The sequence below is a fragment of the Theropithecus gelada genome, chromosome 16 (assembly GCF_003255815.1).
Source record: "Theropithecus gelada isolate Dixy chromosome 16, Tgel_1.0, whole genome shotgun sequence".
Lineage (NCBI taxonomy): Eukaryota > Metazoa > Chordata > Mammalia > Primates > Cercopithecidae > Theropithecus > Theropithecus gelada.
In genome coordinates, this window is record NC_037684.1 from 70,404,203 (window position 1) to 70,418,698 (window position 14,496).

General features: G+C 41.5%; 1 protein-coding gene and 1 long non-coding RNA gene across 2 annotated transcripts in view; one reads left to right on the plus strand and one right to left on the minus strand.

Moving 5' to 3' along the window:
• LOC112609846 overlaps positions 1 to 13,433 on the minus strand; it is a 35,421-nt gene extending 21,988 nt beyond the window's left edge. The window contains exon 1 of the long non-coding RNA XR_003116245.1: positions 13,228 to 13,433. This is a non-coding gene — a long non-coding RNA (uncharacterized LOC112609846). The remainder of the gene's footprint in view (positions 1 to 13,227) is intronic.
• Positions 12,939 to 14,496, plus strand: part of LOC112609845 (protoheme IX farnesyltransferase, mitochondrial) — a 140,490-nt gene continuing 138,932 nt past the window's right edge. Inside the window, exon 1 of the mRNA XM_025363005.1 lies at positions 12,939 to 13,600. Coding sequence (XP_025218790.1) covers positions 13,558 to 13,600 — 43 coding nt within the window. The 5' untranslated portion in view covers positions 12,939 to 13,557. The remainder of the gene's footprint in view (positions 13,601 to 14,496) is intronic.

Sequence of the window (14,496 nt, forward strand, 5' to 3'; positions counted from 1 at the left end):
GGAAAAGACAAGCAAATGAGTCCTTAGAGCCTCCAGAAGGAAAAAAGCCCTGCCACTGCCTTGATTTTTAGCTCAGTGAGACTCATTTAGGACTTCTGACCTCCAGAACTGTAAGATAATATTTGTGTTGTTTCAAGCACCAAGTTTATGGTGCTTGTTATAGCAGCAATAGGAACCAAATACTAGCCTTGAGTCAGATCTAGATTCAATGCTCAAACCCATCAATCATTAATTATTTGAAATCAAACACCTTTTGAAAAACCATTCTAAACCTTTGTTTCAATGCATATAAAGTGTGTATAATAATATCTACTTCAGAGTAGATATTGGTGATGCTGATAATAATAATAGTGGTAATATCATCAATAATAGTGGCTGCATTTGCTGAATGCTAAATTCTGGTTACAGAGCCAAGTAATCTACATACTGGGGATAACATTCTTAGCTCATAACTTTTCCATTAACTCACCAACACTCAAAAAGAAACCCTTGATCTAGGTACTATTATTGTCTCCATTTAAAGATGAGTTGAGGCACAGAAGTTAAATATCTTGCCAATAGTTAAAGACCTAGTACATAGAGGAGCTTGTATTTAAATGTAGGCAGAGTTCAGAGCCCATGCTCTTAAATGGAGGCTACCATGCTTTGATTTACCATAGTGTTATCCTATACCAGATAGGAGGCCCATTTGCCTAGGAGGTCAGGGAGGGAGCAGATACATGGGGTAGGAATGTCACTCCTCTGCCTGGGATCTTCTATTCCTGTTTGTAGTTCTAGCTCAGTTAGCGAAGCTCTAGGGCAATGTTTCAGAGCAATTCTCCCCAACAACCACCCCCTTCCTTAGTTTTAAGGCAGTTTTGCCCTGCTTTATTCAGCCTGGGAATTCATTCCAAGTGTAAACTGCAATTGAATGCTTCAAGGAGCTTCTGTGTTGGTTCCAGATGCCCTCACTCCCAGATTCTAACTGTCCTCTTGTTCCAAGTTTGGGGAGGGAGGTATTGGTTAAATTTTGCTTATTGGCTCTTCTTTCTCCCTAGATGAATCTCACCTTATATATGTCATGAATCACCAATCGATGGGCCATTTTCCCAATCTAACCTCATCTATACTCTAATTTGCAGAAATTCTTAGAAATTATAGCCAAGTGGACACTACCTGGTTTCAAATGTAGAGGTTTTTTGTTTTGTTTTGTTTTTTTGTTTGTTTTTAAATATAGAGACTTTGGGAGGGAGAACTAATTAAATGTGTGGGTTCAAACCATTATTTTAAATGAGTGGTCCTCTCATAGATATTTCCAAGATAATTTGGAAAACACTAAGTGGAAACCCAGATGTCTGTTGAGGGAAAGGGTTATCTTCTCTGGACCTTCCACTTCCCTCTGTATGTGGAAGGGTATAGTACTGCAAGGATTGATTTTCCCACTGAAACTTTCCTTAGAAAATGGAAATGATTACAGTCTGTTTCAAATAACATTTTTCCCTCAGTTGCATAAATCAGAGTGCTAGCCAGAGCTCATTTTCAGATCATGTTCTTTTTGTGTTCCTGTCAGTTCCTGGTTTTCAAACACCCATTCATGGAAGAGATCTTATCTATGGAAAAAGTTATTCACTGCTCTGGGGCAAAATATTAAAGGATTTTTTTCATAAAGCTAAATTATTCTATTTAAATAGCCATCAGTTTATGTACCTTTTAAATTTTTTGGCATTAAAATAATCTGTCTTTTATGAAATGATTCTAACACTAGATGGTAGTTTGACATGTTTTAAACACCCTTACAATGTTAAAAGTTGGCAATACTATGTTGGTTTCAAAATTATTTTTGACTTTTTTCTGGTCTATATAATTCCAAACCCTGCGAACCACTGGAATGTATCTTTGAATAGTTTTTCAACAAGTGGCATATTTTCTGAGCCCTTGCATTTTTGAGAATGCCTGCCTGTCCTACTGAAAGACAAATTGCTGGTTATAACATTCTTAGCTCATAACTGTTCCCTCCTCAAAAACGGTGGAGCCATTTGGCATCTAACTGTTGCAGAGGAAACATCTGAAACCAACCCAAAGTTTTGTTCTCCTGTAAATACATTTTTACTGAATAGTTGAAAGATTTCTTTCATTTATTACACTTTCTCCCTTTCTCAAGGCATTGTACACATTTTCACCAACTACATGCCACCGAGATGGAATATGTGGTGGCTGACGGCCAAGTGGCTAGATTCTAGCATCTCCTAAGTTCAGATCTAGTTTCCATACTTTACTAGCCACTGTATCCTTGCGCAAAGTTATCGGTTGAGTTGTATCTACCCAAAAGATATGTTGATATTCTAATCCCCCATATCTGTCTTTTTTTTTTTTTTTTTTTCCGAGACAGGGTCTCACTCTGTCACCTAGGCTGGAGCACAGTGATGGGATCATGGCTCACTGCAGCCTCTATCTCCTTGGCTCAAGGGATGCTCCAGCCCCAACCTCCCAAGTAGCAGGGACTACAGGCACTCACAATCATGCCCAGCTAATTAAAAAAATTTTTTGTAGAGATAAGAGTCTCACTATGTTACCCATGCTGGTCTCAAACCCCTGAGCTCAGGGAATCCTCCCACCTTGGCCTCTCAAAGTGCTGAGATTACAGGTGTAAGCCACCCCATACCCGGCCTGAATGTGATCTTAGTTGGAAATAAGGTGTAGTCAAATTAAGGTGAGGTTATTAGGGTGGACCCTAATCTAATAAGACTGGTGTCCTTTTAAGAAAAGAGAAATCTGGACACAGACACCTAGGGAGGAGAATGCCATGGGAAGAGACACAAGGAAAGACAGCCATGTGAAGATGGAGTCAGAGACTTGAGTTTTGCTGCCACAAGTCAAAGAATGCCAGGGGCTACCAGAAGCTGGAATAGGTAAGAAAGGATCCTTGTTGGAGGTTTCTGAGGAAGCATGGCCCCTCGGATATGTCTAGCCTGGTAACAGTGAGACAATAGGCATCTGTTGTTTACAGTTACCCAGTACATTACAGCAGCCCAGGAAACTAAGGCAACTGATTCCTCAAACACTTTGGGCTTCAATGACTTCATGAAATGTGGATGATAATTTGTTTAAAGTTGTAAGATTATAAGATTGTTGAGATTAAATGTGATTAAATGAGACAAGATACACAAATTCTGGCACATTCTAGCTAATAAATAAAATGGGTTGTTTGTTGTCGTCATCCTCAACACCAACACTACCATCACCACCACCCACTTCCTTGGATAGTCCTCTCTCCTGGAAACACTTTTTTTTCTATACTCTTGAAATTTTTATACAAAGCTTGTATGATTTTTATAACTCAATAAAGTCATTTTTTTTTAAACTGTGGATTCTCAGGCCTACCACCAAAAATCTTTGATTCAGTGGGTCTTGGTGGAATGGGTATTGTTTGAAGGTATCCAGATATGAACTCTCATTAAGTATCAAAAGTGCAATGTCATTTAAGTGTAGGCCTCGCATTAGTATTCCTGTTCTATAAATATGGAAGCTGAAATAAAAGAAAATTGAACCAAGTCAGAAAATGTAAACTTGAGTAACTTTTTCAAGGTTGAACTTCAATAACTACATCAGTTTGATGAAGTGAATCTAGACCCAAAACTTCCAGATAATGAGGCATTGTAATACCTCAACAATACCTCCATGATACAAAAAATATGGGAGATGGTACAATAGGAGGATTAAGAACATGTTTTGGAATCAGAAAGGTTTAAATTCTAGCTGCAGCACTTACTTTCTAGCTATGGGAATGTGGGAAAGTTATTTAACCTTTAAGGTCTTAGCTTTTCTTTTCTTTTATTTTTTTTTCTTTTTTTGAGACAGAGTCTTGCCTTGTCACCCAGGCTGGAGTGCAGTGGCACTATCTCAGCTCACTGCAAGCTCCGCTTCCCAGGTTCACACCATTCTCCTGCCTCAGCCTCCTGAGTAGCTGGGACTACAGATGCCAGTCACCACGCCCGGCTAATTTTCTGTATTTTTAGTAGAGACAGGGTTTCACCATGTTAACCAGGATGGTCTCGATCTCCTGACCTCGTGATCCACCTGCCTTGGCCTCCCAAAGTGCTGGGATTACAGGTGTGAGCCAGTGCACCCAGACCAGGTCTTAGCTTTTCATCTGAACATGGGAATACCATGTATCTGGGTTCTTGTGAAAAAGTGAATGAGATGTCACGATAAAGCATTATTAGTATTATCGTTAGCACAGTAAGTGCTAATAGTGTATTTTTGCAACATATATTGACATTTATTTCGAAAAAAGAAATCAGCATTTTCATCTGCTATTGATTGTCGTAAAGGTACAATGCCTTTGGGAGGCTAAGCTGGGCAGATCATGAGGTCAGGAGATCGAGACCATCCTGGCTAAGACAGTGAAAGCCCGTCTCTACTAAAAATACAAAAAATTAAACAGGCATGGTGGCGGGTGCCTGTAGTCACAGCTACTCGAGAGGATGAGGCAGGAGAATGGCGTGAACCTGGGAGGTGGAGATTGTAGTGAACTGAAATGAAACCACTGCACTTAAGCCTGGGCGACAGAGCGAGACTCAGTCTCAAGAAAAAAAAAAAAAAAGGTATAAATGCAGGGAGAAAGAAGGACCACAGATTAGAAATAGTGGCTGATTTTAGAAAAGAATGCTCTCCATGGTTTCCCTTCCTAGTGGCTTGTTAATGATTATTGTTCTGATAAATAACTTACCTGGGATTCTACTTATTAATATGCCCTTAGTGATTCTCCTTATACCATGTTATTCTCTATTTTTATAATATTGATTATACAAATTGACAGGTCATTTGATTGACAGGTCATATTGATTGACAAGTCATCTACCATAATACATAAGACTCATTTTTAAGAAGACCTCATAGCTAAGAGAAAATATATCTGTGAGAATGTTCTGACTGGTTATGATTTCTTCAATCAGTAGTGCCCAATAAGGTTAGTTTCCTGCTATACTTAGAACACTTCAGTGTATTCTTCACGAAGCTCTAAGATGTCAAGAAGGGAACAAGGCAAGAAATGCTTTCCTTGGTGTGGGAAATCAGACATTCTGACCTCATCAGAGGAGTTGCACGCACAGCAAATGGCAAGAAACAAGGTAGGAAACAAATCTGCACAAAATTTCTTTTATTTTTGCATTATTTAAACTATTGTGGATTTAAGTCATATTATAAACAGCCACTAATCTGTATATTAGAAACAGATATAACAAATCTGTTTTTTGTTAAATGTGATATATTTTTTGGATAGCTGACATGATTCCAGTTGTCTCTCCATGTCACCTGTCCTCAGCAAGCTTTGATGTCAGGTTGCTCACTCCTTGTGTCACTGATTGAATGCATCATCCAGGATGCAATGAACAGAAAACTAAACAGTAGCTTAAGCATCATAATATGCCCGTAGCCATCAGTCTGCAGACAGATATTCCTGACTTGGTGTAGCAGCTCAACAATTTCCTCAAGAAACTGGGGGCTATTTTTTTCTGCTTTGCCTTCCTTGGCATGTCTACTTGTCCTCATGCTTGTCACCTCATCATTGCAAGATGGCTGCCTCAGTTCCAGCAATTCCATCCACAGTCTTACATCCTGAGTATAAAAGAAAAAAGGCAGAAGGAGCCCCTCCCTTCGCATGCCCAGCTCTTTCAATGGTAAACAAAATTATCCACCAAAACCTTACCAGCCAGTCTCGCCTTATCTCTTTAGTCAGAACTGAGAAACATAGCCATCACTGGCTGTAAGAAACTGTGGAAATGTGACTGACAGTACTCTGATAAACTTAAAGCAATGATGATTCATCTCCTGGCATATTGCTTCCCTTAACAAAACCAAGGTCTGTTTATTAAAAAGGCAGAACACCATGGCAGTTAATAGAACTTGTTTATAGTGCATTTCCCTGCTGCTTTTTCCTTTTTCTGTGTCCAGTACTGCACTTTTCAGTTTTGGTATCCCAAAACTCATGTGTGGAATAAAGCCCTAGGGAGTAAAGATGGAAAAGGTTGGCTGGCAGGTTACAGCTGAGGTGTTAATGACTGATTGGAGTGATCTTGGACTAGCATCGTAGCCTGATGTTATCAGTCACTTCAGAGGAACTATTAAGAGATCTTAGGAACTGATTTAAGTTACTCAATCTCAGAGGAGACTGACTGGAAACTCTAATCTGTACACTTAGAGTAGAACATCCACTCAGAAAATTCCCATCAGTTATCTGCCCTGGCTCCAAAGCTACCCTTCCATATCATGCCTAGAGCTGGCAGAGTGCAAGCCACATTCCTGCAAACCACAATCTCTGCCAATGAGGCCTTAGTAATGCTACAAGACTGGGCCAAGGAGGACTTGCTCCTCCTATTGCTTCCCATCTGCCTGCAATTCCTATGAGCACTACTCCAAAGCTTCTAGAATCCCCAGCAACAGTTGAGCACCATTTGCAGCTTTCCCAACACATAAAGAACCAGCTCAATCAGCTCCTGCTCAGTGACAAGAGCATCAGGGGTGCAGTGCCCCTCCTTAACAGCCTGAGTTTCCACTCCTCTAAGTTTCTAAGTTGTAATAATTCCAACTTCTTCCTTTTGTTTCCCCAGTCATAGAGATGGTAGCTGCTTCTTAGTTACCCACACCTAGTTAACAACTTTATACCACATTAACCTTTCCTTAGGTTAAATTCTTTCAAATAATTGGTGTGATTTCTGTCTCCTGACTGGACCCTAGCTAATTCAGTAGTGTTACGTCATGAAGAGACAGTCAAATGAAGAAATCTTAAAATACCCTATGCTTCCCCACACTGGGGTTACTTACTGTAGTTGCAGGACCTTCACAAAGCCTCCAATGGAAGATAAGACCAGAGGGAGGCCACTGTTTATTACTACATTAAGGTTCTGGCCCCATATGCTTATGTGGAAGCCCTAACTTTGGTGAGCAGGGACAGATCTGGTGGGTCTGACAAGGAGGGGCCTGAGCACCCTCCTTTTCCCTGGGTCTCTTTCAAAGCAGAAGACCCTTTTCAAGCAAGAGACATATTCAGACTCATCTTGTCATCACCTTCCCAACATCATGGGACCAGGGGAAGAACCATCAAGGATGATGGGTAGGGGTGGGGGTTTATTTTGAGAAAGAAGAACTGAAAGGCCAGGAAAATCAAGAGACTGACTCCAAAGAGAGGATGTCAAGTGAAAACCCAGATGTTCATCCCTTTTCATCACCTCTCCAAAAGCCTGACTCTCAGCAGCATGCTCATTAATATCCTTGTTCTTAACCCATCCATATTAGCATTCCTTTCTGGGGACGAGTGGCACCCTTATCCTAGAGAACCCTAAGTAGAGTCTGGTGAACAAATTTTGAGATGCTAGTGTGGTGAATGAGAACAGGTGAGTTGGATGGTCTTTAGGAATATTTCTATGAAGTAAGTAAGTTCCCATTTTCCACCTCACAGATCTTGTGTCTGACAAACTGGGACCAATTGTCTAAGCTCATGGTGCCCTCATTCCTAAATAGCGTAAATTTTGCTTTCTCTAGATTCGTCATATTGCTTCATTTTGATGAATAAACTTCATCAAATTGCTGTATTACAATAAATTTTTGAACACTACGACTCTTAAATTTTCCTTTTGAAAACACATATTTTATTTTATTTTATTTTATTTTATTTTTTTTTTTTTGAGACAGAGTCTCGCTTAGTCGCCCAGGCTGGAGTGCAGTGGCGCGATCTCGGCTCACTGCAAGCTCCGCCTCCCGGGTTCACGCCATTCTCCTGCCTCAGCCTCCCGAGTAGCTGGGACTACAGGCGCCCGCCGCCTCGCCCGGCTAATTTTTTGCATTTTTAGTAGAGACGGAGTTTCACCGTGTTAGCCAGGATGGTCTCGATCTCCTGACCTCGGGATCCGCCCGCCTCGGCCTCCCAAAGTGCTGGGATTACAGGCGTGAGCCACCGCGCCCGGCCTGAAAACACATATTTTAAAAACTATTAACATTTTCTCATCATTGCTTATTAAAGCATATGGTGAGTCATTTAATAGCAACAGCTATCGCTTTTGACTTGACTATGAGCTAGGGACATGAGCTCACTAACTTTACTATTAATCACATTAATGGTATATTGTTTGGATTAAGCAGTACCAGAGGGGGCAGAAAACCCAAACACCGTGTTAAACAAGTTAGAAGTTTATTTGTCCCTCAGGAAACCAGTCCAGGACTGATACAGCAGTTTCACAAGCAGTAGAGACCCAAGCTCTGCCTATTTTATTGACTCACTGTCTTCAATATGTGGCTGGTATCTCATTATTAAGGACGCTTGGAACTTAAACACATTACCTATGCTTGCATCCCACTGTTGAGAATTACTTGCAAAGTCATATCAAGCTGCAAGAGAGGCTGGGAAATGCGTCTATTCTGGACAGTTACATCTTCCACTCTACATGAGGAGGGAAGAGCTATTGGTAGATGTCTGTCCAACACCAGGACCTTTGATCTCCTTGAGTAGCTCTTCCTGTCTAATTTAAAAACAGGTTTATTGGTAGATAATCCATATTCTATACAATGTGCCTATTTAAAGTGTACAATTCAATGATTTTTAACATATTCAGAGTTTTTCAACTATCACTAAAATCAATTTTAGAACATTTTCATCCTCCTCCATCCTAAATAAACCTTGTACCCATTAGCAGCCACTTCTCTTTTACCTCTACCCACCTTCCCAGCCATAGGCAACCACTAACCTACTTTCTGTCTCTATGGATTTAACTACTTTGGACATTTCATATAAATGAAACCATCCAATATGTGGTCTTTGGTGACACTTCTTATACTTGGTATGTTTTTTGGTTCATACATATCATGGCATGTATTGGTACTCCATTTTCATTTTATGGCCAAACATTCCACTGTATGGATATACAACATTTATACATTAATCAGTTGATGGACACTTGGGTTGTAGCCACTTTTTGGCAATTATGAATAATACTGCTATAAATATTCATATATACATTTTTGTGTGGATGTATGTTTCTATTTGTCTTGAGTCTATGCCTGGGACAGGAACTGCTGGGTCATACAGTTCCATGTTTAACTTATTAAGGAACAGCTAAACTGTTTTCTAAAGTGACTACATAATTTTATGTCCCCGTCAGCAATCTTTGAGGGTTCCAGTTTCTCCATATCCTTGTCAACACTTGTTATTATTTGACTTTCTGATTACAGCCATCCAAGTGGATGTGAAATGATATCTCATTGTAGGTTTGCTTTGCATTTCCCTAATGACTACTGATGCTAAGGTTTTTTTTTCCCTCGTGCTTCTTGGCATTTGTAAGTCTGCTTGGAAGAAAATCTACTCAAATCATTTGCCTCCCCTTAGGTTTTGAAATCTATTTTGTTTTCAAATACATAGTTCTGTGTCAACTGGTTACATCCTGCATACTAGGTTGGGAATTTTTTCTCCCTTCAGCTCCTAGGGAAAGCTGGGTCTTTATCTATTGTGGGAAATTCAGCGAGGCTCTGAAAAAGTTAGGATTTACTTTCAAGTCATGTGATATTGTATAAACTGCAGATTTTATTCAGTACATGTAGACTTTCTGAGAAGAAATCTTATTTGAAAGCAAAGGAGCAGCCAACCTACAGGACAAAATGGGACGAGAGTATAGGTTAGTTTCCATTTTCTAGGTTCTCAGGCTTTTGAAATATTAATTTTAAGAGACAAGTTACAAAGCTTTACGAATACTACTTAAAAATATATAAGCAGGCTGAGCACAGTGGCTCACGCCTATAATCACAGCACTTTGAAAGGCTGAGGCAGAAGAATTGCTTAAGCCCAGGAGTTCAAGATCAGCCTGGGCAACACAGTGAGACCCCTGTCTCTGCAAAAAATTTAAAACTTAGCCAGGCATGCTGGCATGTGCCTGTAGTCCCAGTTACTTCAGAGGCTGAAACAGGAGGGTTAATTGAGACTGGAAGGTTGAGACTGCAGTGAGCTATGATCACACCACTGCACTCCCACATGGGTGACAGAGTGAGACCCTGTCTCAAAAAAAAAAAAAAAAAAAAAGGAAAAAACATAAGTGGTAATGATCATATTAACACACAATTGAATGATATAACTCAACTTTCTGTAATTATGCAATAATATATATAATGCTGTTAGCTAAAAATAATGCTTTCAATTATTTACATCTATTTAATATTTTGGTTAAAAAATAATGCTTTTGATTACTTATATCTCTTTCCACAAGTGATACTGAACATAGCCTATGAAACATATTTTGCTTGAAATGTGAAATGCAAAGTCAAATAAATACTATATCTAATTGTGGAGTCCTACACTATTTCATTAACGAAGATGCTACAGGGAGACTGAGGGACAAAAAAAAAAGACAATATAATGAAATGGAAAAAATGCTGACTTGGATGTCTAGAGTCAATGTTCTGTTACAGAGTAAATCACTTAACCGCTCTGGACCTGGGTTTACAAATCTAGAAATGAAAAGGTAGGGAGCTATATAGATTTCTGAGGCCTATCTCTGAAAGTACTATTTCCTGTTTTAATGGTATTTTATAAAATGGGTTGTGTTCAAAATGTTTGGAAAACTGTGGGTCAAATAGTTGTGATACTCTTTCAGTTACTTATCCAAAATCTATTCCCCACTTCTTCCTTGGTTTAATGTTAATTTGATTTGAGATAGCAATATGGCTAGGTCCACAGTGATGAATTGTGACTGGCCTAAGGTAATCATTGCAACTCTATTTTCAGCTTTCCTTGCTTTCCTTGCCACTACTCACGGCCAAGTCAATGTATATGGTCATGGAACCCTCTTCATTCCAGAAGTATCTCCACAGGATTACTTTTTTGGAGAGTACGATGGCCTAGGCTAACTATATCACAAATAGTAGATAGGTAAGTGCATTTCTTGGCCAGTAAAGCCAGAATGTATTATCTCTCAGACATTTCTCTATAAAACATTTACTCTAATTTCTTTTTTTTTTTTTTTGAGACGGAGTCTTGCTTTGTCTCCCAGGCTGGAGTGCAGGGGCGCAATCTCAGCTCACTGCAACCTCTGCCTCCCAGGTTCAAGCAATTCTCAGCCTCTAGAATAGCTGGGATTACAGGGACCCACCACCACAGCCGGCTAAGTTTTGTATTTTTAGTAGACACGGGGTTTCACCATGTTGGCCAGGATGGTCTCGAACCCTTGATCTCAGGTGATCCGCCCACCTTGGCCTCCCAAAGTGCTGGGATTACAGGCATAAGCCACCGCACCCAGCCTCTAATTTCTACAAATAAATAAAAACCTAAGCATTCATTTGTGTACTTGGTCTTACCTTGCCCCCATTTTTGGAAAAAAATTTAAAACAAAGGAAAAATCTGTTGGTCAAGAAGGTGCATGTCTATTAAACCCCTTGTCTATCATAAGCCTAGAGGACTTGAGAGTTAGTGAAATATAACATTTATGTTAATCAACTTTTTAGACATGGTTGTGTTGTGAAGTAAAAGCTGGAATCCAGTATTCTCAGTTCTGTGTATCACTATCACCAGCGGTGCTTTAAAGAGAAAATTACAGGTCTCTCTACATCTATCATACACCTCTTCAGATTCAATAGGTCTAGAGGTGGCTTAGACATCTATAATTTTTTAAAGTCCTACATTTGATTCTGATAGGCAGCCAAGGTGAAAACACTGTTTTATAAATCACAGAAGCTATGACTCTTCCAGATGCTTAGGTGAGTAAGGCCTTATGGCATGGTGAAAATATAACATTCTCACAGGTTTCAGGGACTCAGGTCTTTGTTCCGGCACTCGACAGCTAGGTGACTTTGAGCAGATTACTTAAAACTCTTGGGCCTTAATGTGCCAGACTTAGGATAACTTTTGCTCTAGGTTTAAACAACAAGTGTTTATAAAAGCACATGGAAAATTATAAAGAGTTCAAAAACTGTTAACACAGTACTTAATGCTATTTTCCTCTTTACGGAGTGTCCTTTCCCTTCTTGTACGCTGTAAAAATCTTACCGTTCATTCCAGAGCACCAAGTTTAAATCTCTGAAGCCTTCCTTAAACCAACCCCACAGAAATGTTACCTCATCAGTGTTTCTGCAGCACTTTGTATACTACCCCTATCACACTGGTAGTAACAATCGACAACGTCTTGTCCCCTCATTGGTCTAGTGTAAGCTCCTACAGAATCGGGGAGGGGTCGGGGGGTGTCTTAATCTCTTCAGCGTTCCCTGTGCCTAGCAATGTTAGTTGAGGTGAACCAAAACCGCTATCCTCTCATTATTGAAAACACAGAAAGAAATTGCCTTTTTAGAACCCAATTACCTATTTTTCTCTTCTTTTTCAAAAGTGGAATCTTTTCTTCAATCTACCTGTACTTGTGGAACCCCAATCTGAAAAGAAGATTGAGGGGTTGGGGGATGCTGAGATCTGCCCCGGCAATCACAACACTTATGATAACACAGGTAATAATCTATTAGTGCCTGTACCTAGTAGGTGCCTGACTACCCATGACACACATTTATCTAATTATCTCAACTGTTTATAAAAGATGTGCTATTATTACCCCATCGTATTGCTAGATAACTGAGGTCCAGAGGACTTGGGTAACTCGCTCAAGCAAGGTCACAAGGGCAGAACTGAAATACGGATTTCACTCCAGAGCACCAAATATGAACCTCTACATGCACCTTCTTCATCTGGAAACATCTGGATGATTCAGTTCCTTTAGTGTGGCTCAGAAACAAGTAATCCGGAGTTCATCTGGGCTCCCATTTGATAGACTATGGTAAAGTGTAACTGATCAGACGTGGAGGTGGAAGCATCGCCACGAGAACCATTTCCTCATGATGCTCCTGTCACCTGGAAGTGTCCTAACTGTAACTTTATTTTTGTTTTAAAATTTATTGTTAGAGACAGGGTCTCACTGTGTCGCCGAGGCTGCAGTGCAGTGGCGCAATCACTGCAGCCTCGACATTCCTGGCTCAAGCGATCCTCCCGCCTCAGCCTCCTGAGTAGCTGAGACCACAGGCTCGCGCCACCACACTCGGCTAATTTTTACATTTTTTCTAGAGGTGGGGTCTCGCTTTGTTGCCCAGGCTGGTCTCGAGGTCCCAGGCTCAAGTGATCCTCCCGCCTCGGCCTCCCTAAGCACTGGGATTGCAGGCGTAAGCCACAGCGCTCGGCCGCTGTAACTTTAAATTGCCCGCAAGGACTCTGCAGCCCAGCCCTGCCCACCTCACCCGGTCACCCGAGGATGCCTGTCAACGTCTGGGAGCTGCGAGCGCGGGCCGGCCAGTCGTCTGCGCGCGGCTTTTTCTTCAGGACAACGGAGGCACACCGTGCTTTGCGGTTCCCGGGTCCTTCAGGTCTCAGACCTGTCAGCCCGCCACACTCCAGCGTGTACGTTGCGATCACCTACAGCCACCACGCCCTCCTCCCGGAGCCCGCCGGCCGGAAGTGACGGCCCGGAACTACTCCCACAGGGGGGCGGGGAAGGAAGATGGCGGCGCCCGGCAGCCCGTGAGGAGAGAGGACACGGGCATCCCGGGGAGCGGCCAGACTCGTGAATTATGGCCGCATCTCCTCACACTCTCTCCTCACGCCTCCTGGCAGGTACTGTACCTGCCTTGGGCACGACCTTGGGGGAAATTCTTCTCTTATTGCCACGTGCGAGGCCGTGGTTCCGGCTGGCTGCAACCTTGGGGAGCCCTTGGCGAGGTTGGCCGGCCACCGGTGTGGTGGGGGAACTGACCTCTGGAGTAGCTTGGAGCGAAGAGGCTACGGAACTAGGGTCCAGTCTTGCACTGTGACTTTGGTGGTCCACACCGCCTCTTCCATCCGGCTTCTGCGGAAGAGCGGCGTCTTAGTGCTGCTTTCGGTTTTCAGATAGCGGAAGCTGGAGGAGAGGGCAGAGTAGAACCTTGGGGTTCTCCTCCTTATCAGATCCTCAGCTTCTAGCCACTGGCTTGCAATGACAAGGAAGTACTTTGCTTTCCACTCAGAAGCCTTGTTCCAATATAAAGGGTCATGATGACAACGGTGATGATAATGACAGTTGCAGACAGCGGGCTGTAGTCCCCCTGAGACTTTTGTCTTTGTACCCCCAGAGTGGTCTTGAATATCCTTTCACTCGAAGGAACTAGTGACAAATGTATATTGGAGCTGGAATGTTCTTCCTTGACTCTTGGTAATGTCTCATCTCAAATGTCACCTTTTCAGAGAGGCCTTTATAGGGACCACCCTATATAAACTAGGGCCCCCTACCTCTTTCTGTTCACATCATTCCATTTATTTCTTTCATTTTGGTTAGCACAGTCTATACTTGTTTATTTATATACTAGTTTATTATTTGTTTTTCCTAACTAGAATATAAACCTTGTGATGGCAGGGACAGTGTCCATCTCTGGTTTACCTCTGTTTCCAGTGCCCAGAACATTACTTAATGTACATTGTTTGCTCCTAATAGTTATTTGTGGATGGATGCAATTTGTCCCCATGGAGATATGAAA